General features: G+C 37.1%; 4 protein-coding genes across 5 annotated transcripts; 2 read left to right on the forward strand and 2 right to left on the reverse strand.

The window, feature by feature from the left end:
• Window positions 1–169: 169 nt before the first annotated feature.
• thnsl2 (threonine synthase-like 2) lies at window positions 170–5,794 on the reverse strand. Its single transcript, XM_020926594.2, has 10 exons — window positions 5,563–5,794; window positions 4,573–4,629; window positions 3,663–3,891; window positions 3,263–3,457; window positions 2,464–2,616; window positions 2,132–2,371; window positions 1,846–1,994; window positions 832–957; window positions 609–763; window positions 170–532 (listed from the first exon to the last, which is right to left on the reverse strand). The coding sequence occupies exons 3-10, from the start codon at window positions 3,883–3,885 to the stop codon at window positions 307–309; spliced, it is 1,467 nt and encodes a 488-aa protein (XP_020782253.1). The 5' UTR covers window positions 3,886–3,891; window positions 4,573–4,629; window positions 5,563–5,794; the 3' UTR covers window positions 170–306.
• Window positions 5,795–6,549: 755 nt separating this feature from the next.
• On the reverse strand, window positions 6,550–11,440 carry tbc1d13 (TBC1 domain family, member 13). Of its 2 annotated transcripts, none has more exons than XM_020926463.2 (12): window positions 11,291–11,440; window positions 10,538–10,611; window positions 10,430–10,470; window positions 10,228–10,289; window positions 9,765–9,864; window positions 9,427–9,509; window positions 9,202–9,361; window positions 8,919–9,129; window positions 8,682–8,845; window positions 8,325–8,485; window positions 8,193–8,250; window positions 6,550–7,418 (listed from the first exon to the last, which is right to left on the reverse strand). In XM_020926463.2, exons 1-12 carry the CDS (start codon window positions 11,311–11,313, stop codon window positions 7,353–7,355), a joined length of 1,203 nt encoding a protein of 400 aa, XP_020782122.1. In that variant the 5' UTR covers window positions 11,314–11,440; the 3' UTR covers window positions 6,550–7,352. The 2 variants fall into 2 exon arrangements, with proteins under 2 accessions (XP_020782122.1, XP_055009823.1); XM_055153848.1 differs by having other exon boundaries at window positions 10,430–10,490; window positions 11,291–11,342.
• A 243-nt stretch (window positions 11,441–11,683) lies between these two features.
• zer1 (zyg-11 related, cell cycle regulator) lies at window positions 11,684–19,237 on the forward strand. Its single transcript, XM_055153843.1, is given in 17 exon segments — window positions 11,684–12,096; window positions 12,620–12,837; window positions 12,919–13,069; window positions 13,152–13,594; window positions 13,700–13,774; window positions 13,776–13,871; window positions 13,956–14,070; window positions 14,188–14,334; window positions 14,413–14,586; window positions 14,662–14,877; window positions 15,170–15,211; window positions 15,288–15,407; window positions 15,490–15,605; window positions 15,711–15,899; window positions 16,627–16,724; window positions 16,821–16,923; window positions 17,004–19,237. Coding segments are annotated over 16 exon segments (2,340 nt in total). The 5' UTR covers window positions 11,684–12,096; window positions 12,620–12,670; the 3' UTR covers window positions 17,092–19,237.
• Window positions 19,238–20,110: 873 nt separating this feature from the next.
• On the forward strand, window positions 20,111–25,468 carry LOC110161801 (endophilin-B2). The gene is given in 12 exon segments (XM_055153850.1): window positions 20,111–20,176; window positions 20,732–20,873; window positions 21,368–21,496; window positions 21,573–21,706; window positions 21,779–21,849; window positions 21,851–21,869; window positions 22,277–22,339; window positions 23,044–23,067; window positions 23,144–23,233; window positions 23,310–23,410; window positions 24,567–24,810; window positions 24,895–25,468. Coding segments are annotated over 12 exon segments (1,188 nt in total). The 5' UTR covers window positions 20,111–20,113; the 3' UTR covers window positions 25,003–25,468.
• The last annotated feature ends 120 nt before the right edge of the window (window positions 25,469–25,588 follow it).

A 25,588-nucleotide genomic window follows, 5' to 3' on the forward strand; every position in this document is an offset into this window, starting at 1 on the left:
TAAGAGAGACATACGCTTTTCACTGAAGCATAAACTAATCTCTTAATCTCCTAAAATAAAACCAATTAAAGCTGCTCTGCACCGACAGTTAGTAAAAAGTACCAGATGGCTTACCACTGCGCCACCTACAGACAGGAAATAGCAAGGAAGGCAATAATAAGTAGAGGCATTAATATAACACATATTTAATAAGAATGTGTACAAATGACACCATTGGTTAAAACCATCTGTTACAATAATATAGCCTTCTATTGTTAAATTTTCAGACACAACATTATTAGATGACATAGCTTTGATTAAAACAGGCTATCTGTAGTAGGAAACACTGCGTGATCTGGCTGAGGATACAACCTTTATTTTTTCTCTGAGTCTGTCTTCCCAGTCATTGCACCAGTTTGGCCCTCTTTCCAAGTTTTCATATCTAGTGGGTAACTTGTCCAGCTCCTGTACTTTCTCTGGAAGGTCAAAGGTCAGGCCTGCCTTCTGAATCACTGACTGAAACTTGGCTGGAGATGCTGTAGCAATATAACACCTGAAAAGGACATAAGAGTTGATTCAGTTAAAGTCTGTCCACAAGCACTTCTTAATGATTTTGAAAGAAGTCTGACCTGAGCAGTCCATGTTTGTGGGGGCAGTTGTAATGATGCCACACTGCTACAGCAGTGTGTGGACAGAGTATGTATTGGTTTTCCTCCCAACACCTTCTCATTGTCTCCAAAATACCGTCATCATTTACTGTTCCAGTTGACAGCAGTTGAGAAAGCTACGGTGATAATGCAATATTTAGCAGAAGATCTCAACATGAGTGTGAGGCAAAAGTTGATATTTTACCAATTTGCGGTGGTTTTCAGGCAAAGTGTGTCTATGTGAATTCTGAAATTCCTCCATCAGTCTCTTTACACTAGCTCCATCTTTGTCAAGAAGAAGCCAGAATACCCTCTCCATGTTGTATGGATCCTATAAATCTCACAAAAAATAACAAATAAATAAACCATTTAAGAACTGTAGGCCTACTGTGTTTTCTAACTGTGGCAATAAAAGTCAACTAAATAAATAATAATACAATGAATGAACGCTGAATGAATAATGCTGAATAATGCTCTGTAAAGCGCCTTTGGGGAGTGAAAATGTCTGTGAAAGAGATATATAAATAAACAAATAAAATATAATTTGTCATTGAATATATGTTTGTCATTTCTGTAAAATATAGGTATTGGGCATGTCTAGGACTGTAGACTGTACTGGGACACTTCATCCAGAGTGACAGAGGACACTTGAACGGATTTGAAGAGCTTTAATGCCCTTTCTTCTATCTGTCTGTCTGGTTATCTATCCTTTCATCTGGTAATCTATAAGAACATTTAAAATCATACCACTAACTGAAAGCTAGTGATATGAGAGTAGTAATAGCTAGCACATATTATCAGCATATGAATGACTGTTTGTAACAGTTTACATCAACAATTAAATTAAACAAGTTAATGAAGTTAATTAGTATCAAAACATTACATAGCAATCAAGGAAGTAATTAAATATTTACAAACCCACTCTCATAAATGCAGACTTAGATAGGTTAAAGGTAATAATCTGAAGCAACCATGGTCAAGGGCATGGTGCTAACAAGGACTCCTGAGCTGCCTATGATTGCCTGAATTTACTGAACTATGTTTTACTAGGGAATTTACAACAATAGGGTACTCTTAATACACTATAATAGATTTTATTAAAAATGTGTAGGGGGCCAGACTAAAACAGGTTATGGCTAAGAGTCTCATTGTACATTTATTAACCTTGACCACCATTATCCACTCTTATTTTACAAAGCTAAGAACACTGATAATGTACCTGAATGTCTATTGCAGGTGCCAAGGTTTGGAAGACTTCTGATGCCATTGAAAAGTCCCCTTTGGTGACTGTCCTGTGCACAATATCATTAGAGTTCACCATGGCGACAAGTCTCAGGTGCAAACCCATCTGCTTCACAATGTAACCAGCTAAGACAAACAAACCAGATAGAATTTCTTATTAGAAGTTACTATGACTTGATAACAATTACAACTGACCTAATCAACAATAGCTCCTGCAGTTACACAGTAAAAGTACATTGCAAGATCATAAGTTTCTGTTTGACCTGCAATGTTTCCTGCCCCTCCAGTGGGAACCACAACTTCCAGTTCAGGTGATGTTTGGAGGTCTGTCACTTGGTCCAAGTCAGTAAGCTGAACATATGCATAGATATAGTGCACCAGCTGGACCATGATTCTGGACCAGTTTACCGAGTTCAGGCTCATGAGACCATATGATTTAACAAGGTCTTGATCAGCAAAAAGGCGACGTACAGGCTGATCAATGTCATCAGAGCAACCATCAGCTGTGGGCATACAAACAGTAATAAAGCTACAGTACAACAGTTTCAAGACATGCTTTCGTAAGAGTGTAACATTTCTACTTTCACTGAAATACCTGCAAAAACATGGATATTATCCTCGAGCGCTGTTATCATATGTTTCTCTTGGACGGGAGTTATGCGTCCTCTTGGATAAATGACCATCACATCCAACCCAGACAAACCCTTGGCACTTTGGACAGCAGAGCCTCCAGTGTCTCCTGAAGTGCCTGATTTAAATAAAAAAATACTATTTACATTTTAAATGATGGTTTATCTGATGTGATCAACTGTAACATCCATATTTTAATGGCTTCTGCAGGTTTCCACATCCTGTTTAATTCATTCATTTTAATGATGGTGTACTAAATCAAATTTAATTATTTATTATTCCCAAATTCTACTCTGATTACTCTATGTTAGATAAATAAAAACTGAATTTTAGGAAGATAAGATATGAAAAAGAAAGTTTATATTCTGTCTTTTTAGTGAGAAAATTAGTAACACCCCACACATTCACTCAATAAATATATTACAGTAGCTCCTTCAGATTTCTCTCAATCATGGCTGTGATGGTTATGCACTTTTTACAGAGTCCACAGGAGGTAAATTCCAATGATTGGTCCTGATTTGATCAAAAGGAACAAATCAAAAATGACCAAAAGCTGATTAACCCTAACCAAAGTGATCCATCAGAGACAAATGGCCTTAGTGAGCGCTCAGCAGTCTCTGGCTACATACACTGTAATCAAATTGAAAGAACTAAAAAGAGGGCGAGAAGACTTACTGAAGTTACTATATATAAACAGAATTAATATCTGTAGCTTACTGATCATTTTTGTTGGGCTTAACATAATGTCCTTCTTTAGTCCTTACCTACAAGAACAGTGGCCCTGCGATTCTCCTTGTGCAAAAAGTAGTCAATGAAACGTACAGTGCAAGTCATGGCCAAATCCTTAAAGGCCAGCGTATCCCCATGAAAGAGCTCCAACAAAGACAGACCATCTTTCAATCGCACCATCTTTACCACCTCAGGCACAGAGAAACCAGAGAGAGCATCATGTACCAAGGCTGGAAGAGAAATAAAATTAACTACATTTTTATATGCATTAGCATTTTCATCATTCAAATCTGAATGTTCACAGGATTATTCCTTTTGCAACTTTAAAGTTTTTAAGTAGTGGCCCATAAAGTTGAAAAAATCTGTCAAAGTGAAAGCATCCTGATGTGTGTAGAAGAATTGAGGATACACACACACACACTGATTTTAACACACCTGCTAGATCATCTCGGGGTATAAGTTCTGAGGGAATGAACAGAGAGGCCACTTCTACAACTAGTTTGGGATAGGAGAGGTTTCTCCAACTCTTCAGGATATCTGGACTCAGCAACGGAAAATTTTCAGGCATGAACATTCCCCCATCTGGAGCAAAACCCGAGAACAAGACATCACGGAAGTCCCAGCCACAGACCTCACCCCGTGTGCTGCAGTACCTCATCTTGACCTGTTAAAATAGATACACAAACAAGGACTGTACCATTCAAGGTGTGTAAAGTAGCCAAAATTTGTACTGTACTCAAGTAAGAGTAAGTAAGAGTTCAAAATAATATTGTCAAGTAAATGGAACTGTCGGGACATAACATCTGATTAATGCTTTGAAGTAAATGTAATTAGAAGGGCAAAACTTAAAATAATGCACAAATCTGCACAAATGCACACATTTTCAATGTATAGACAAAAAAAAAAAATAATATATATAATATATATATATATATATATATATATATATATATATATATATATATATATATATATATATAATATATCTGTTGACATAAATCTTTTGTCACGTGTGCATTTACTCACAGTGAGAAGAGTAACCAAAATATTTTACTGAAGTTGTAACAGTCTTACTTCAATAAAAGTATTACTCAAGTAGGAGTAAAAGTATACAGCTAAAAAGGTACTCTGAAAAGTAAAATTTCTTTAAACAGTTATTCAAGTAAATGTAACTGAATAACCCACCTCTGTGTACCATGCGATGCATTAAACTATAAACCACTTAAATCTGAGTGGGTTAAGTACTTACATGTTCAGGAAAGAGTAAAAGCTCTCAAGTTTTACTATTGTTCATAATAAGTAACAATAAATACATTTTTGGAAAACCCTAAAAGAAATTGCTCACCTGTTTATTTTTCTCAGTCTGTTGATACAAGTTCCTCGCACTTAGTTGTCTTCATGTCTAAATGTAAGGATCAGTGAACTTTGGAACATGTCTTAAAACCAATTAATCTCATCTGTAACCTACTTGTAAAGTACAAAGTCATAAAATGTTATGCAATTCATTACAAAGTTTGACTCCACTGACATCTAGTGCATGCGCAGCACTTATCTGGGACTGTCTGAGCATCATATAGTCTATAATGCCTGGCTCTCAAACACCAAGTACTGCCAACAAAAAGATTTGGCTTTCTGAAATAAATCAGGTCTATAATAGGGTGACCAGATTTTCAAAATAAAAAACTGGGACAAGTCTGGTTTGGGTTGTTGGTAATAATAAAATTGTGAAACAAATTATGCACTTGTTTCACAATTTTATTGTTACCAACCAACCCAAACTAATGTGATTATAGTCACATTTTCTTTGCGTTTTTGTCATTTTTAAGCAGCTTTTCTCTATTTTACCTAAACAAATGACAATTTATGCCTCTCTTTACTGTTGGCAGGTATCAGATTGGTCAAAAATAGGGACATCTGGGACATTTCTTGTGTAAAACTGGGACTATCCCGGGTAAATAGAGACGTCTGGTCACTACAATATAATAACATATAATAAATCAGGCCTATTCCAAATCTAATCTAGGGCTACATCATTCCCACTGTAGCAAGACATAATCCAAAGGAGGACAAAAAGTGGATAAAATGACCTCTAAATTAGGCAAATCCACGTATTGAAGAATTGCCCAAGTACCATCTGAAGTAACTCTACCACAGTTTGAGAAACACAGTTCATAGACTGTATAAAGAACAAATACATACAGATTACGGACTTGTTTAACTCAAGATATGGGTGATTGTTATATCGAGGGATCTAAGTTATATTTGATGATAGGCCTAATACAGTGTCAGTGTTGACAAAAGCTGTAATGACATGTTGCGTTAGCTGTAAGCTTACCCACTAGCCACTGACCAAACACGCGCCTTCCAAGCTCCAACATAATAAAATAAAATAGCTCAAGGGAGAAACTTGGTTGCGTAAAAAACATAAAAACGCAAATTCAATGATCAAGACATGTTAGGCAACACCCTAACCATAAGAGCTAACAATAATTGTGCTCGCCCCTTCCACGATACCCATAGCGGGAAATATTATGAAGCAGTCGGGTCAGAGAGGGTCAGTCGGAGGAGGAGTTTTATAGTTTCTCAGTGCGGGTAGACGTCAAGCGCTCAGTTTGTCAGACTTTTATACCTTGATTTTAATGTACATATGCAAAATAATAATAATAAAAATAATAAAAAATAATAATAATAGAAGTCGTTTAATACATTAGAACAATGTGCTCAGAAATTTTGACTCATGCAGTGGAATAGACATTATCCCCATATCCCAAGATGCAGTAACCCTGAAGCACAAATTCATTACACACACACACACACACAAAAAAAAAAAGATCTCCCGAAACAACAGTACAATATTGGTGTATTATTTTAAGTTTTATATTTGAAAATAAAGTTATAGTGTCTGGAATGCATCTTTTCAGTCGCCAGACCAGCCATTTCCTTCTGAGTTTTGTCAAAGCGTTCTCACTGGCTGGTCGGGTGGTCTTTACAGAAGCAGGGTAAGGGTTCCCGACCTGTTTAGGAGATGGTAAACTTGGGTATGATGAAGTTATGTAGAGATTTTCACTTTTGGGGATCATAGCACATATTCAGAAGTGTGTGTTTTTAGCTCAAAACTCAAATACTTATCAGATCAAATTCTGGGTTAAGGCTATGGTCAGGATGAGGGCTATCACATGGCTCTGTTAAAATAATAGATTTGTCATCATAGTCTTTTATGTATACGGTCTTATTACTATGACTAATCTCCTGCACGTGAGAATAAAAAAGAAACTTTGTAAACGTAGGAACATAAAGCTTTAAAAATAATAAAATAAACTCAGACATTGGAACATTGGGTGCTTTTTTCAAAATATATAACTGAGAACATAGGGATATGTAGTTTTTGAGAAAACAGAAGATTAAAAAGGTTGGGAATACGCTTGGACAATCACATTTACATTCAGATGTATGAAATGTTTGATGTAGATCATTTACTTTTCTTCAAAAACCTATTCATGCATGGGTGAAATTAACATAATACCTCAAGATGTCTTAAATTTGTTAAAACGCTTAACAAAAACTGGTTAAAACATGTGGCATTGTTCGTAAATGAAAGTAAACATGCTCAGTCACAGAGTAGTAGAATATTTCGGCAAATGAGATGCATTGTGATTTGAGACTTGAAGCTCAATAAATACAAGCTGGTTGTGACATTTCAGTAATATCACAACAAGGCAATACAAGGCAATACAAATACTGTCTCTCATTTCACATGAGTACTACAAAATAAGGCTGACTTGTTACATTTAAAAAATCCTTTAAAAAAAAGTTTAAAAACAAACATGCACTATTGCTTAAACTATAAATATTTGATACACAAAACAAGTGGCATCGCTGTTGGCTTCATTACTGAACATTTCCAGCATGTTGATGTACTGAAATTGGTAGTGTAAGATTAATGTAGCAAACATCATTCTTAGAGGATAAGAAATCTCCATGGGAGAAATGGCTTGAAGAGGATAACCACATTCAACTTGTGGCCATCAGCTCATCGCACACAAAACAATACTTCAGCTTTCCGTCCTATTCCTATGGCAGTCAGCAGACTACTAAATACAAAAGTAGTTTGGGGTTTTACTGATGTTAGGAGTTATCCCGCAGGTCTTTGGCTTTAGCCAAAATGGTTTGTACATCTGAGATTGGATAATCCTGAAAGGGGGAAAAAAATGTTATCCTTTGTTTAAAAAAACAAACATTTAAACAGCCAATAGCAATTGAGATGCATAAGCCAAAACAATAGTCCAGTGGAACAACTCTATAAATTACTGTGTCGTCAATGTTGAGTGCAGTTATCAAACTAGAATCATTTGGAAGCGAAAGCTAATGAAGGCCATTAGCATGTGAAAATATCATTAACACTTAAACACTTATTATCAGTTCTACATTTCAATATAGACCATTTCAGCTGCACTCTGCTGCCCTCTGAATTCTCCTGTGTTCAGAAGTGTATCTGATCTTTTAGGTACACCCTACACAGTCCTGTGGGTCACGTGGGTGCATTTCTAGATCTCGATAGCCTCTGGTGTTTACTGAGGTTTTTCTATGACTAAAGACTTATTTTCTTTTTTACCTTGGCACAGTCCAAATTCTCCTAGCAGATTTAAGATGTTCCTGGTGGGCTTGTTTTGCATGTTTAAGCAATTTCTCAGTGTTGTGCCCCATTTTCATGTATTCAAAGCTCTGCCTGTTCCCCTGCGCCATATGCTAAATCAGCTGACTGGACCCATATCATCAACATCACATGACACTTCTGGGTAAGGCAGCAAAGTGCAACTGAAAAGATCAAGGTATGATCAAAATACTGGTTTGATAATAAGAAACCATAAGATCTAATTTAATTGGACTGGCCAAAAATACACACTAATTAACTATTGGACCAATTAGTCGTCCTGAAATCCTGAGGTAATATTTCAGCACCTTTACCTGTAATAACCTCATATTCACAGTAAAGTCCCCTGCAAGCAAGTTTTGTCTGATGAGTCTGCGGATAGAAAAACAGTTTAAGTTATTATTATTACTGACAGAAAGAAATAATGAACGAAATGTAAAATCCACATTAGCATTGCACAGCAGACGACAATCAGGAAATGGAAACGGTCCAGATCTGAGAACAGGGTGTCCCAAATCCGGATGACATCTGGCAGAAGGAACTCCTGTGATAACAACAGGGTCAGCCAGCGGAATGTAAAATACTGGGGTTTGATGTTCTGCTCCTCCTGTAAAATAGATAACAAAGAAATATAAATGTAGATTAATTACACTGTGAATGTAGAGCCACAGTGTTATCACATGATTAAAATTTCAAAGCCAATTTTGATTCAGAGGAAAAGACATTGATGCATTGTGCCCTTTTTATACCAAATCACAATTGGCTGCAACTGATGAAATTGGCGCACACAGGCTGACACTCACCAATTTCAGATAGAGTTCTAAATCTTTCTCTTTTAGCATTGAGTACACACTTTCCATCTTGTAAGTGATGCCACACTGCGAATCATCCAGGCTCTTAATGAAGTTGTCTCTGTTTTCGGACATCAGGTTTGTAAAACAGAAGAAAGTGTCTGCTTCAGCATGCTCTGACAAATAAAAAGAGGCAAAAGGTTTAACATTTTATTGCAGTGTTCCAATTACATGGACCTGTTCTCTTACCTTTCCACTGGCTGTTGGGATCTGTTGCAAAGGTATAATATATTGGGCCAACAATTTCATTCATGCCCTGTACATAAGCTATGCCTGGGTTCAGCTTGGCGTAAATGAACAGGATTCGCTCCACAACCTCCCAATGTGCTTCACTTCCATTGGGCAGTACTTCATATTCATTGGATGGATACAGGTTCAAAGCTTTTCCAGGAGAGCTAACCTATAAACATGATCAAACAGACAATAAAAAAATCAAGCAACAAAATACACAATACCCTCAACGGCAACTGACATTTGTGACTCCACTGCGGTTGCGATTGACAGTTTGTGCTTTCAAGGTAGTTTGTTCCACTCGTCGCCTAAGTGTCTCATAATCATTTTGAGGATCTAAAATAAGCTGGCATGGGTAGTCAGTCGGCCGCTGGAAAAATGCCATGTCAGGATATAGCCGCCTGCGAATACATTGCATTTAGTTATGTTTTTGTAGCAAGCATCTTTGATTAAAAAGGGTTCATACCTCACATCTTTGTCAATCTGAAGAAGAATCTCATTATCTCTGAAGTAGGTATTCCACCTACTATCAGGGTTTGGATTCAGAGGCTAAAAGTAAAGTCAATAGTTAGGAAACTAAACTAAAATTCATGGTGTTTATGTGCAATAAAACATTTGAACATGGTCCAATTAGGCTCATCAAGTCGTTACAGGTTCTTATAGTTGGAATATTTTTATTTTTGTGTCATACGTGTGTCATCAGCTGCACTCTGCTTTCTCAGAAGTGCCAAGGTATGACACAAAAATACAGGTGTAACTAAAGAAACCTGTGAATTACATTTGAACATAGTTTGACCAACTCACATGATCCTCCAATGTCACATCCTCTCGAGAAAGGCCCAAATTTGCTTTAGCAATACCGGGTTGGATGATCATTTCTTTTAAAAATTGTGAGTACACCTCCCTTTCAAAGGAAAAAAATACACAAATAATGGATGGATATTTTAAAGTATGTCATACATTTTTATCAACACTTATTTTATTATTTGTATTATATTAAATTATGATGGACATTATAACTGCATTATTATTATTACTGAGGCAAGGAATATAAAAGCTAGAAAAGTAAATACACTGGAAACCAAAATATATTGTTAGCTGTTGAAGAGATTTTTTTCAGCATCGTAGCAAAAGTAAGTTATAACAGACAACATGAGACTGTGGATGCCTGTGTTTATGTGGTGACCAAACAACATTTCATAAGCTATTGTTGCCAACTTGTCAGTTGAGAAAAGATTAAATGTATATAAACAAACATTACTTTTACCTTTGCTTTTTTAAGAAAGATTCCCATACCGTCTGATCAAGAGGTAAGTAATTGAGGAGAATCTACAAAAAAAAAAATTACATAGAACAAAATTACATCAGATCAATGGACAGCAGCAACTACTTAATGTACAGCTGGTTGTTTTATCAACAGTAGTTTCAACAGTAAGTAAGACTCACTGACACCAACTATTACTACTTACTTTCCAACAAAGTGCTCGTATACCTCCTTCAAATGGGATACCTGTAGCATAGAAGACAATTCTTTAATGACAATAATGATTACAGCAGAAAAGTAAAAAACAAATTACCATTGAAGCATAACTCTCGCAAGGTCTTCAAATTGATGTTTTCTTCACTCAGTGCCACTTTAAATTCCTGTATTCTACAAATACAGAATACACTTTATTGTGAATGTTTTAGCAAAATTTCTAACATATCTGTACATTATAACTGAACCAAATGCAAGATATAGAACAAAATGTGCCAACAAAAAACAATCGCTTTGAATGCAGGTACACCAACTGAACACTAGATGGTAATATGGTAATGGTATAATTCCAAATGATCCAAAATTAAGACATGACTCATGACATGACTTATATATATATATATATATATATATATATATATATATGTCTAAAATGAAAATGAGAAAAAAAATGCACATGCACATTCAGCGTGGCTGTGTTAAAAAAAAAAAACTGTCAGCAGCTCCAGCAGAGGGATGGCTAATTGTTAGCCAGAGAGGAAGTGTGGGTCAGCTGATGTGCTAACATCTGCTATCTGCAGTTAACATCAAGCAAAACTTGTAGCGAAAAACGGAATATTGGCATAACGTGTAACCATTGAATAGAATAATATTTTGGTAAATAAAAATGTTTTGTAAAGCGTATAGTTATGTTTTTAAAGCCCTGGCGTATATTGTTCTTTAGCTAGCTGTGATGCTAACCCATCCCTTATGTGGTTTTATTGGAAGCTGCAAAATTAATGACGATATTGGCACTATTTGCTGTTAAAATATACACGAATAAAGCGCAAAATAAATGTTACCGTTTTCCTACCTGTTTTTATATGCTGTAGACATGTCTGTGAAAGCGGCTGTGCTCTGTTAAAAATGATTGAATTATTGTCCGGAGGGAAGTCCTCCTCTATCACTTCCGTCTCCTTTACCACAGAGCACAGAGCACACTGACGCCAGACTGACACACAGAGCAGTCACCATGGATCTATTACAATATCAGTGCAGAGGGCAACAACATGTATGAATGGAGAAGGTGTGAAGGTCTTGGGGAATCCAAAAAATATCATCATAACTAGACATACATAACGGATACTCAAAGGTGTTAAGTTCAGAATCCAACCTAATACCCCTAGATAATAAACATTGGGTGACAGGAGACAGAAGAGCCACTTAATTAGTCCGAATCATGGGTATATGATGCAAAATGTGATGACCATTGTGAAAATTGTATTTAATATATCTTAGTATATCTATCTACGTGTCTTTAAAAGTATTCAAGATAAGTGGTTGAGTGTCATACCCATATCATAACCTATCATTATGGAAATCTGCATAGGGCGAATTTTGATTAGGATGGTGGGAGTGGAGGCTTCGGACTGAATAGGTCACGGATGTATTAGGGAAAGAATCGACAGAGAAGGTGACGGGCAGCCAAGAGGAGTTCTAGTACAAGTAGTAGGAGGAGTCTGTTTGTTGACATCGGACGAATACCAGAATCATATGAGTGAAGATTATCTGTAATAACACCCTTTCGCGCCCACATCAGGACACTTCGCCTTGGCGAAGGCTAAGGTAGACCACCCCCTACAGACACGAACATTAGAAGAGCGCTGACCACATTTTGTAGTATGCATTTTCCCTCTAACCTGTGTGCTAATGCTAGCTCTGCACCAGCTAAGTTAGCTAACATCATAGCAGCAGAGAAAGTCATCGGTAGCTAAGCTAATTTAGATTCTGAAATGCACCGATGACATTGTGTTGGTGAGAAAAGACGTGTTTCACAGTTACAAATTGGTGGCGTTGTGTCATTTGAATATACTGACGGAACACTTATGTTGTTTTTAGCAGTAGCTCTGAATTATTGGTGCTGGTGAAGTAAATTATTCTTAGCTAGCAACCTTGCTAAGTTAGTTACAGCCTGTGCATGACTAGTCATAATGGCTATCTAAATTATGCATTTCTTTAATAGTCTTTGTTAGACCTGTATAACAAATGTTATATAGCAGTTATAAACTGTTGCTGAGCTACCTAAGACATAAACATTGGAAAAACTTTTTCAGTATCTAAAATTGGGCCGTAATGGTTTTGGTTTCAACTTGATATTTTTAATACTTTATCTTAATTGATACTGTATCTGATGTTTTTGCAGGCAACCTGCACTGCCTTGTCATTGATCTGAGCTAGAAAAGAAGAGGTGAACATGGCAGCCAAAGCAGGAGACAACCCTGATAGCCTTATGACGCTGGCAACAGTGTTTTGCTTGAAAAATCTCAGGAATACCATGTGTTACCAGGGTTTCAGAAACAAGCTGTGTCTTCGATCTGACATCTTTCTTCCAAGTGAAATCTGTGACAAGTTGGTCAACACGTATGTAACTTATACATGCCATTTTCAAATATTCTTTTTTTTTACTGTTTAAATCTTTATGATGGATTTATTTTACAACAGATATATGGAGTTGGTTCATACAAATAGTAATTTTGATCCAGAGGAGAGTTTCTTTCAACTGTTCTCAGACCCCCGAAGCACCAGACTGACCCGGGTACAGCTCAGAGAAGACTTTGTGCGTGACAGAGACCTTGAAGCTATAAGAAAACAGGTGAGACCTCCTTGCTTGCATTATCTTGTAAATTATTGTCACTGTGTTATTTTAGTATCAAATGTTACATTTTCTCTTGCAGGATCTTATTGAGCTTCATCTCATCTACTGCAACAATCTATCGTCACGCAGCTTGAAAACTTTAACATGTTTTCGAGAGACTTTAGTTTCACTTTGTCTTTTCAACTGCAGCAACTTATTTTACAAAAAGGGTGGTGCTCCACTCGCTTGTAACGATGACTCTGAGGACAGTCCTGCTTCTAGGCAAGCACTAGAGACGGACTTTAACTTTGAAGGCTTCAACCGCCTTCGCTTGCTTAACTTAGGAGGTCTGTCTGAAGAGGTGGATGTTGAGGCCCTCCTCAGACCACTCAAATCTATAACATCACTAGATTTATCTAATGTACAGCTGCAAGGTACAACCTTTCTCATCCAATGGAAAGACAGACTAGCTTCTCTTGTTCTCTATAACGTGGACCTCTCAGAGGAGTTGGTAAACACTGTACTGGAACTTGTTAATCTCAGGTAAGAAATCACTTACAAAACACTTAATGATTCCCTTGCTGCCTTTACAATTATACTTTCTGAACAATAAATAACAGATCTCTAATAGATCTCAACATTTTTTAGGCATCTGGATATCTCTCGTGAGAGCAGAAAAGCCTCCAGATTTAAAATGACAAAAAAAATACTTGTAGCTATTGTAGAGACTGATCCATCTAGTGTCATTAGACATCTCTGGACACATTATGCTAGACAACTGCACAGTTCCACACTTTGAAGAAGCTATGGGCCGACCAAGGTAAAAGCGTAATTTTGCAGTATTTATGATTTGTATGATTTATTGCTAAATCGTTTTTTAACTTGATATATTTTGTTTTTGTAGTATTGAGCCATGTAAGAGTAGCATTTACCCCTTCCAAGAACTGAAACGACCTCTGCAATTTTTGGGCTTATATGATACCACTTTGTGCAACGTGACACACATCCCTGCCTACAAGGTTTGTTGTTTCTGTAATAAATTTTTAAAAATGCTCCAGAATAGATACTAGACATCAACAGTCACCGACACATCCTTATTTGATTTGGACTCATTGTATTGTGCATTGTATTTTTAGGTAACTGGATCAAAAAATGAAGACCAAGTTTTGAATGCCATTGAAGCTTACACTGAATTTCGTCCAGAGTTGGCCCACAGAGCTATCAATCAATTATTTGACATAGCCAGGATACAACATTGTAGCCAGCTCCTTAGAGCTTTGCAAGTAAGATTTAATTGTTTTGATTGAATTTATGTTTATGTTTTACACTCTGACTAATGAACTCTTTGTTTTCTTTTTTAGCTTGTTATTGCAGCACTGAAGTGTCATAAATATGATAAAAGCATCCAAGTGACAGGCAGTGCTGCCCTGTTTTACTTGACGAACACAGAGTATCGCAGTGATCAAAGTGTGCGATTGCGCAGAGAGGTCATTGAAGTAGTGCTGAATGGGATGGAGCAGTACCAGGAGGTTACTGTAAGTGAGGTCTTCTAAATTAATAGTGTTTGGACTTTCCAGGTAAAGCCTAAATCTTGTTTCTGTTCTGTTCAGGTCCAAAGAAACTGCTGCCTGACGCTATGTAACTTCAGTATTCCTGAGGAGCTGGAGTTTCAGTACAGTCGGGTCAACCAGCTGTTGCTCAAAATTCTGGAGCCAGCCAGACAGGATGAGTCCATCCAGAGAATTGCTGTACATCTCTGCAATGCATTAGTGTGTCAAGTAGACAACCACCACAAAGAGGCTGTTGGGAAAATGGGATTTGTCAAGGTATGGATGATGCAAAGCATTTTATTAGAAAATGACTGCACAAGTTATTATTTAATTAATTTAACATTTAACATTATTTAACAAACACAACCTGTTCTGAAAGATACAAAAAACATTTCATTTTTTTCCAACCTCTAATGTTTAAGCCTATAACAAAAAGCAAAATATTGAGGATAAAAACACTGACTGTCGATAACAAAACACAAATAGTAAATATTGATTGGTTTTGATCTTGTATTTTTCTTGTATTTTCTATGAGAAGGTTGCTTAATATTGTGTCTTTGTGTTTTAGACCATGTTGAATTTAATTCAAAAGAAGCTGCATGACAGAATGGTGAGTCTTAAAGTCTTTGAACTGTGCTTCTTAATATTTGGGACTAAACTGTACATGTGCTCCGTGTGGTCAATAGTGTGACCAGGTGATGGAGTTCTCATGGAGCGCGCTGTGGAACATCACCGATGAGACGCCAGACAACTGTCAAATGTTCCTTAACTGTCGAGGCATGAGTCTCTTCCTTGAGTGTCTGCAGGTCAGCACAAACATCTATGAGAATGATCTGAAGAATGACCAATAAGTATTCAAAGAGTTTTTTTTTTATTATTATTATTAAGGAATTTCCAGACAAACAGGAGCTTCACCGTAACATGTTGGGTCTGCTTGGAAATGTTGCAGAGGTCAAAGCACTGAGGCCACAACTGCTCACCCCACAATTCATTACAGTGTTTAGGTAAATACAATATCTGACTTTTAAAAGATAATGAATGCAAGAATTACGTAACAGTTCTGACATAATGAGCACATGAATATTGTTTACTTTATATTTCCCTTGCAGTAACCTCTTGGACAGTAAAGCAGATGGGATAGAGGTGTCGTATAATGCATGTGGCGTCCTTTCACACATTATGTTTGATGGACCAGAAGTTTGGTCTATGGACGAGCCTCTGCGAGAGACGGTCATGGACAAGATGTGGGAGGCCATCCAGAGTTGGGACGTCAGCTCACGACGCAACATTAACTACAGGTTCATGTTTAATTTTTTACTTACTCATGTCAAGTTTATTATTTGATATTTCATTATGCATTATTCACAGGTCCATAAGAACATTTTCAGTAGAGAGTTCAATAGTTGAAGTCAGATATTATTATGTTAGTATACTAGGTAAGATCAAATTATTAGCAGTAATTTGTAATTATAGTAGTTATAATAGCACATTGAAAATGTAGCAATATGTGGAGGAAAAGGTCACAAAAGTGGTAATCTTTAGTCTTTTTTGCAGGTCAAATGTTTAATGTCTGAAAAGAGTATTATTATCCTCATCATGCACTTTTAAAGGACTTTGGTATACTCAATATAAAAATAACTGTTAAAAAGGACACAGGATATGTTTTTGTGATTATATAGGCATTATGGTTATAATAATAATAAAATAATTCATCAGTTTTATATAGTGCTTTTCTGGACACTCAACAACACTTTACAGAGCATTATTTATTCACTCCATAGATTTTCATTGTGTTTTTAGCCTATATCCAGTTACTTTTACTCCCTGAAGTGTAGGGAATCACATCTCTGTAATGAATGTTTTTTTCCCTCCAATTATGTTAAGCCTATATCAATTATATAACTGAGTACAGTTTTATGTGTAAATAAGCTATCGTAGGTTTCACATAACAACAGGCACTGCACTGCACAGATGTCTCTGGATTCTTGTATGTTTTACGTATTTACCCTGAGTTTGATATGTCAGGTCATTCGAGCCCATCCTGCGACTGCTGCCTCAGACCATCTCGCCTGTCAGTCAGCACTGGGCCACTTGGGCTCTCTACAACTTGGTGTCAGTTTACCGTGAGTATCACAAATGCTTGGCCAATTTCAAACCATCCCCCATTATAGCCTACTGAGATCCAGTCTATACATAAAATGCTTTTTTCTTACACACAGCAAGTAAATACTGTCCATTACTAATCAAAGAGGGAGGAATAGGCCTTCTAGAGAAGGTCTTGGACCTGGAGAGCTCACATCCAGACACCAAGGATATGGCCAGGTTTGTGGACTTTTCTTTAAAGTAAATTACACTTTTACCTCAGAGGTACCGGTTTTTATTTCTCTTGTACTTTTTATCAGAAAAGTAATGGAGCAATGTGAAAACTTTAAAGAAGATCCTATGGAAACAAATCATGGACAGGAGGTAAACTATGAACAAAGAGGCTGAAGCTGTAGGAGGCACAGTTTCATGAAACCAGAAAAACTTCATCTGTAATCAGCCGAAGGGTCAAATTATGTGCATTATTCTTTTGATTTCTTTGTAATATTTTTTTTTTGTAGATCAGATATATATCTATTTGGCCCTCCTCATAGCAGTTAAATGACACTTAAAACATGGTGCATGGTGTTTTTGAGGGTGCTTACTTTTCAAGAGCATCTGTGCAGGGCAGATTTTTGTGAGGGGGAGTATCTTTTTTTTTTTTTTTTTTTTTTTGTGGGGTTCAAAGATTGTCTGAGCGATGTCTGGGTTCTCACCTCGCTCACCATAAACTGACATAATGTTTAGAATAAGACGCTCAAGTCGTCCACTGTATCAGAGCGGGGGGTTGGTGTGGAGCTGTGGAGGTGGTTAGGTGTAGTCACTTTGTGTGTAGAAATGGTAACACTGATGAGAGGGGTGTTCTCTCCATGTGGCACAATGTCAGATTTCTTTGTTATTTATGTAAATATTCTTTGTCTTATTGTTTTATTGTGTGTATGTTTTATAATATCTGTAAACAACCTCCATATTTAAACCTGATTTTTCAAAAGCTCATTGGTAAACTATAGATGTTATACCAGTCCTTCTTGTGCAGTAATGCTACATATTTATACCCCACAAATGAGTAGTTGGCTTCCAGTCCAGTTTTTTATAAATTAATCATGGGTATTTTGATTGTATTATTTTGGTCTGGCGCTAACACACCATGGCATGTTAAGGCGTGCTGATGTGGCCCGTACCCTTCCTGACTCAACCATATTTATTACAGGCTTGGGACCAGCACAAAGTGACCACATTTTGCACAGGTACATTTGTGAATATCTTTGTAAATATGTAATGAGAGAATACAGACCACACAGATTGAAAAAGTAACTAAAAATGGACACAGATCAAAGTAGGCAGAGAGCATTGCTTTTTTTCCTTTATTTTTTCTTATTTTATAATAGATCACCACCTTGCTTTATTTTATGTTTTAAAAACTACATAATTTATACATCTAACCAGATTTTAATAAATACAAGACAGGACCATACGTCTGTCAAGACCGACACTGATCAACATGCTGCTATACTGATTGCTAACACACATTTATTTTAAAAGCTAAAAGGGGAGCAATGGGTGCATTAAATTTCATGTTACATACCATTAGTTTACCATTAGAACTAAGCCATGGTAGACTAAAGGTCGATCACTGAAGTAAGTATGTGATCTCATAGTGTATTTATTAGACTTTGGCACTCCTCATCACAAAGCTTTGTAGATTTATTCCTGCAAAACTGTGTAACTGGACAAAAGTGTAACTGTAATTCAAACAACAGAAAGCTATTCATATGAACAATAGAGCCAATGCCACCAGAACAAGTCTTTCTTGATTAGTGCATTCTGGTAAAGCATTCATCAGTTATAACTAAACATTTCCACCTGAGTTTCACTTCATATACTGTATAAACATGCATGTAAAAAGCAGTCACTGATGTCCACAGAAGCTGCTCCTTTTATCTTTTAAACTGTGTGTGTTTAGATGAAAACCAATAACTCAAAGTACTGCACACAGCTCTAACTCTATGTAGCACATCTTCATCAAAAGCATCATCAGCTGAGTTAACTGTTTCTCTCAAATGTCTTTGGGTGATTTCGCCCATCCGTTGAGTTAAGGAGAGTTATATGGAAAATTTATTAAAGAAGCTTTTGTTTTATTTGTAGGATTTGTGTAGATAGTCAGTTTGCTTCTTGAATCCTGGGTTAATTGTCAATATTAAAAGCAGAGGAAGGCTTGCATTTAAAATTAAAGCCTACTAGTTTTGTTTCTTTTTTCTTTTCTTTTTTTTTTTTTTTGGTTTTTACTGAAATCTTTGGCAATTATTAAATAATTACTGTTAAGGGTTGACTGTTAAATATAGGCCTAACTGAAATTGTAGCCTGCACAACCCTGGCTCAGTTGGTCAGTTTGTTTTGCCTACTGATGTTTTGCTTTGGAAAATCTTGTCAGCTTTTTGGGATCATTGATTATTAACCAAATCTAAGACGGCAGCATTTGAATAAAACTGTATATTCTGACAAGTACCAAACCATTATTGAGCATAAGCAATAAAGATGGAGTGGTAAAGAAGTAGGTTATTGGTGTTTTGTACGTGTGTGCTGGGTTATATATATATCACATTATGGGGATTAAAATCTGTTGATTCATTCACATCAGGGAATCTTGCCTTTCTTAAAATAATCTGGTCTCCATGACCCCATGAATCTTTTATGATTAGATGGGCAACATGGTTTAATGTTCAGATTTGGGTTAAATAGGTTATGACCAGGATTTAGACTGATAGGGATGAGGTGAGCCTGGTCTACAGGAAATGAAAGTACGTTAGTGTAATACCCCCAGAAAGCATGGAAAGCCAACATGTGTGTCCGGATGTGAATGAATCATGCAGTGGGCTTTACGTTTGCCTCTCTGGTGATAAAATACCTTTTGTGCAAGAAAATGGGCTTTAATTTAAAGAGACAACTGAACAAAATTGAAATGGGACAATTAGCTTGTCAATAACACGGCATAAGCATACAGATTGCCTGACTTATTCTGGAACTGGTCTCAAGGGGGCTATTGTAAAAACCTGTGGTCTTCTTGCTTCGTCTAATATAAAGGGGTTACATAGCCTCTGTCCTGCACAGGTGTGTGAGGGTGTGTAGATTTCTTCGTGATGATATTGTACTGCACAGATAGTAGCCCTATTGAATAAACTGACCCACTGACGCTCCGGGTCCTGATCTGGGGTCATTTTCAGGGTAGCAGTCCTAAATATTTGACGGCGTATTCTGACAGAGACCCCTGTAGTGTCTCTTTAACAGGGCGTAGAGAAGATTTCCGATCGTGGTTTCAGCGGATTAGCTCCTGGGCTGTGCATCTGCGGCTACATCATCTCAGCTGATCCGAGGATCCCCGGTGGACGGACACAAACAAGCCGTGCGTGTACGCAAGGAGTAGCTCGGCGCAATGGATTTCAACATGAAGAAGTTGGCTTCTGATGCGGGGCATTTCTTTAATCGGGCTATGCAGGTGAGTGATGAAAGGTTAGAGTGATGCTACAAACAGAGAGGGGTTTATATGGGTTGATGCGCGCTGTCGCTGCATCCAGTGGACACCCGCCGCGGGCCACGCAGATCGAGCTTGCGTTATTCACACTGGACTGTTTAATGATGGCGACTGTATACAACGACAAAAAACAGGCCCATCTGACTATTATGTGGACTCCCCGTAATCCAGAGTGTGGAGCAGCTCTGCAGGATGTAAGACGATAAAGTGATGTCAAACCTCGATCCATTATTGATGGCTATGTGATCGAGAAGAACCATCCACGTGACTCAGGCTAATGCAGCAAACTCTGAGCACAATTTAAAACATGATTTCAGAAGTAATTACTTCCTAAACCCATTGCAGAAAAATGGGGGGAAAGGAAAATTTTAAAAAATCAATTGGAGATTCTGTTTGAGTTCAGTGTAATGATTTTATTATTGGTTTGGTGTTAGGCTTATATTATATTATTGTGTAACAATAGGCAACACGGCAATCAGAAACAACGTATTTAAATGAAATGTTTTTTATTTTTTTTAGTTCACAGAGGAGAAGCTTGGTCAGGCTGAGAAGACTGAGTTAGACGCTCACCTGGAAAACCTGATAGCTCGGGGGGATTGTACCAAAAACTGGACAGAGAAGATCTTGAGACAAACAGAAGTCCTGCTTCAACCAAATCCAAGCAAGTCCTTACAAATCTTGTTGACTATCTTACTGATCCTAAACTAATATATTTGTATTATATTATTAACAGTGGTATCTGTCATTTGTTTTGCATGCCTCAGTTGATCACACTGGTAAGTTCTGAGCTTGTTGCATTAGTGGAACTGACAGTGCAGATATAGGATAAGAAATATACTAAATTATTTCAATGTACAGTGTTGAGCTTGAAGTGTGTCAGTGTGCCTCAACAAGCCAACACATGCTGGATTTGACCTGGTGTAGAATTACTAATGCTCTATTAGACTGTAACCAACACATCTCTCTATGTTGGGTTATTAAGAGAGTAGAAAAAGTGTTTGTTTTGTTTTGAACATAACAGTGATGTGAACCATTAAAACACTTAATTGTCTCTTTTGAAGTTATTATTAAAGCAAAAGATCTAATTTCAATATGACAAATATGTTTTTGAATGTTTATGCCAGTGCAGTCATAATGAATTTATAATTGGTACAGGTGCTCGAATAGAAGAATTTATATATGACAAGTTGGACAAGAAGATACCATCGCGGACCACGAATGCAGAGATATTGGGCCAATTCATGCTTGACGCTGCCCAGGAGTTTGGTGCTGACTCTCCCTATGGTAAAGTATCAGTATTTTATGGTTGTAGTAATTACATCAATATGTGGTGCCTTATTCACATACTGCCCACTCACAGGCAGCACACTGATCACTGTGGGAGAGTATCAGAAGAAGCTGGGATCCGCTGAACGAGAGTTTCTCCAAACATCATCAGCCTCGTTCCTCACTCCTCTGCGAAACTTCTTGGAGGGAGACTGGAGGACCATATCTGTGGGTGATGGAGAGATGGGGGATCAGTAATTATTAATGCTCCGTCCCAACACCACTTTGTTGTGTTTGCAGAAAGAGAGGCGACTTCTGGAGAATAGACGACTGGATCTGGACATCTGTAAAGCTCGACTGAAAAAGGCCAAAGGCAGAAGCAAAAGCAGCCGTAAGGATATTACTGATTTTTTTTTACCATATACAAAAGAGTTTACTTTTTAAGAAATAAATCCATTCCTTCATCAGATAAATGTAAATGCACAAATCTACAACATAGGTGATGTTATTGCACAGTATCCCTGCTTGCGATGCCTGTTGCATGTAATTTAATTGCTCATGTTTGCCCTGTTATAGCTTCATCAACATTGTCAGTGCCAGTTCATCTTTTTACATTCATAGCAAGTCCTAATAAAATGTTACAAAACTATTTGTCATATATCAGTTGTACTAATAATAGTGAAAAGGCCAAAAAACTCACAGTCCTGGTCTGAGAAACTTTGAGAGAAAGTGTTGTTAACTTTTGTAAATGTAATCGCATGAGTCTATGTGTTTGTCCCATCCTGCTTCTGTCTGTAGGCTGCACCCGATTTTCAGGAGACAAGGCCACGAAATTATGTCCTCTCTGCTAGTGCATCAGCGGTAAGACATGATACGGCACTGAGCTATGAGCTTTAGTGCGTAACAAATCCATTTTTTCATATTTATGAAAAAATGTCAAACAAAAAAGGCAAAAATTTAACAACACATAGATATGATATGTTGAAATATTGAACTGTCCTTTGTCTCTGCTTTGTGTCTCTGCTTATTATTCACATTTTCTGATAATCTATAGTGATATTATATTATTATAAATATTATTATTCACTGTTCTTCACTTCTTTGTTCTTGCATGTGTGTGTTTTATTATGACAGATTACTTGCATTAGGGGGAAATATGAAAATGTAAAAAAAAATCATTTTAATCAAATGTTTTGCTCTGCTGTATCATTTGCATGTGCTTGTATGTTGTGGGTTTAACTCACCCAGCTGCTGAGTGGCCCGTCCCCTGGAGGTTGGGATGAGGCCGAGCCAAGTGAATCAGAGCAGTTAAAGGTTGTAACAGGCCTGCACCTGTTAGTAGTTCTGTGTTGTTCATAGAAATGAGATATCTGACTTCACACTTCTGTAGATTTGAGCTCCATATCCTATAGGTAGTGAAGGCACTTAATGGAAGCTGAAATGTGTCTTGAGTTGAGTATTAGACCCAATAATAGCAGTTGTCTGTCTGTAATATTATTTGTGAGTTAGAATATTTTGTATTTAAATTTGGAATTGTCTTCCTGATGTTTTTCTTACTCTCTAAGCTGCTGAGTGAGGAAGTGGATAAAGTAAGTAACAGTTGTATTGTATTGTAACTGTAAAGGCTCATGTCTTGGCTGAACAGTTTTGTTTGTGTGTTTACAGGCTGAGCATGAGCTTCGTGTGGCCCAAACAGAGTTTGATCGTCAAGCAGAAGTGACCAGGCTGCTTCTTGAAGGAATCAGCAGCACGCATGTAAGTTCAACATTTTTTACTCTCCTTATGTATAAAATACATTCTGTTACAATTTAAGTGACTTTTTTTTTTCCAGTTGAACCACTTGCGCTGTTTGAAGGACTTTGCTGAGGCCCAGGCTACATACTATGCCCAGTGTCATCACTATATGCACGAGCTTCAGAGGGAACTAAACAGGTGAAATGAGACATGTTCATACTATGGTAGTTTTTAGACCCTTCTTTAAATAAAAAAAGTAATCATTAAAAAAAGAGAATAATCATTTCTGAAGGGATTAATTAGCATCAGTTTGTATTTTACTTCTGCACGTATTCGTAATGTTTAGATAACTATTTTGTACTGTTACGGGCCCCAAGCACTGGGGCTGCCGTAGCAGAGATGACACAATCTGAAATATAATAATAATAATGAAAAAAAGAAGACGCAGAGCATTCTCTTCTGTGTCCAGATTGCGTTTTTTTTACTTGTTCATTACCAAAAATATAACACTGTTCCATTAAAGTGCGTTGTGTCCCAGTATACATTCTTTGTTCAATTCCATTGACAGTTACCTTTGTGCACTACATTCTATAAGTCACTACACACATAAAACAACCTTCACAGTTTAACAAATTACTAATAGCAGGATTACTGAACTGGACACTAAACTGAACTCTTACTATGTTAAACGTTATCAAAAATAAAAGCATACAAATGTTTTTAAAATTACAATAGACCTAAATAGACCGCCTGTGTTCTGACGTTGGTAACCATGGCAACTCCACCGCTAACCTAAACCTTTAACCGTTAACTTACAATTATTAATGGCAAATTGCCAATTAACATATTAATTACAATGAAAACAATATCACATATTGATAAAACACTCAATAATAGCCTTACATTGAATTATGTGGGTGGTTTCTACCACATACTAGCCTGAAATATAATAATAATGATGAAAAAAGGAAGACGCGGAGCATTCTCTTCTGTGTCCAGATTGCATTTAAGGTGAACCAGAAGTTGCGCATGAACCCAACCTGGGGCACCCCTCTGGCACAAAGTTTCCGGGTTAATAATCAATTTTAAATTTCTTAATAAAACAGGTTAGTACGTAATATTATTAGTATTAATGACATTGAACAGGTTTCAGCATTACTTTACCCCAAAAAATGAAAACATATTCATTTGTGAATGAAAGACCAAAGTACCAAAAAAATAACAAAGAAACAATGTGGTAATCATTTAAGGTGCACCACAGTACCAGCATAAAGACACACAAAATAGTTAGTTTCAATAAAAATATCATCCATATTGAAATGAACTGCACTTAAGTACTCTTTCTCCTGGACAGATGTGCAAATTCAGTGGGTGCGGGTGCTGCTCCAAACTCGACAGCAGTATGCCCTAACCCGGTGTCCTCTGCGTTCATGTTGGATTCTGCGCCATCCTCCTCTGCTGCTCCAGGATCGTCCATGTCCAGCCTGACCCCAAAACCCAGCCCAGTGCAACTCACTGGCACCGGCACCCGGAAGGCTAAGGTCTTATACGACTATGATGCTCACGATACAAGTGAGCTCTCTCTATTGGCTGATGAGGTAAGTGTGAGTCTAACCAGCTTGATTTCACTAATGTCAACCAAATTTTACTAAAGTAACTGCATCATAATCTCTCTTTTTCAGATAATCACTGTTTACACGGTTCCTGGTATGGACCCGGACTGGTTAGTCGGAGAACGTGGGAATGACAAAGGCAAAGTTCCTGTCACATACTTAGAATTGCTAAGCTAATGAATTTAACACAAAGAGACACAACTGATACAAATGACCAGCTTTCACATACAAATAGGTCTCCCTATACCTGTGATGATGAACTCAGATAACTGTCTCTGCAGTCCATATATGTAACAGGACAGCTACATAATTTACTCCAGCAGGTCTCGGGTCCAGAAAGAGGCCATGTTTGCATTTAGACATTTTCTTTTCCTTCCTATTGTTTTACAGTATGGTAAATTTCACAAATATGGAAAATTTAAACTCAAAGGCAATATGAAGCCACTATAATTTCAAGTAGTTTTTGTGTTTTTTCACTTCTGCTATACCATATCTGTGACCACCATACTTCTACTGTTGAAGGTGCGGTTGCACTTAATACAATACTGCTTTCAACTATTTTTGTATAGACATGGCCACAGGTGGGCTACACAGTATAATTTGATTTATATTTAAATAATTTTGTCTATTTTATGCAAATCTAGATCCTTCTGCATCAGGTAACTTTTGCAAAAACACACCCCAAGCTTACAAAGTTGAGATTGTTAAATTCCATTTAATGCATCTTTCTTATTACTTAATTTCATTTACACAAAGTATTGAA

Source organism: Boleophthalmus pectinirostris, unplaced genomic scaffold, assembly GCF_026225935.1.
Source record: "Boleophthalmus pectinirostris isolate CB_2022bp ecotype Guang Dong unplaced genomic scaffold, ASM2622593v1 HiC_scaffold_18, whole genome shotgun sequence".
NCBI lineage: Eukaryota > Metazoa > Chordata > Actinopteri > Gobiiformes > Gobiidae > Boleophthalmus > Boleophthalmus pectinirostris.

Coding starts and splice junctions, on each gene's coding strand:
- thnsl2 (XM_020926594.2), bottom strand. CDS start 3,885: ATGAGGTACTGCAGCACACGGGGTGAGGTCTGTGGCTGGGACTTCCGT. Junction 1,995..2,131: donor AGGGGCAGGAAACATTGCAG/GTCAAACAGAAA, acceptor TGTTTGTCTTAG/CTGGTTACATTGTGAAGCAG. Junction 764..831: donor CTGAAAACCACCGCAAATTG/GTAAAATATCAA, acceptor TTATCACCGTAG/CTTTCTCAACTGCTGTCAAC.
- tbc1d13 (XM_020926463.2), bottom strand. CDS start 11,313: ATGTCTACAGCATATAAAAACAG. Junction 10,471..10,537: donor GCGAGAGTTATGCTTCAATG/GTAATTTGTTTT, acceptor TCTATGCTACAG/GTATCCCATTTGAAGGAGGT. Junction 10,290..10,429: donor TACGAGCACTTTGTTGGAAA/GTAAGTAGTAAT, acceptor TTTTTTTTGTAG/ATTCTCCTCAATTACTTACC.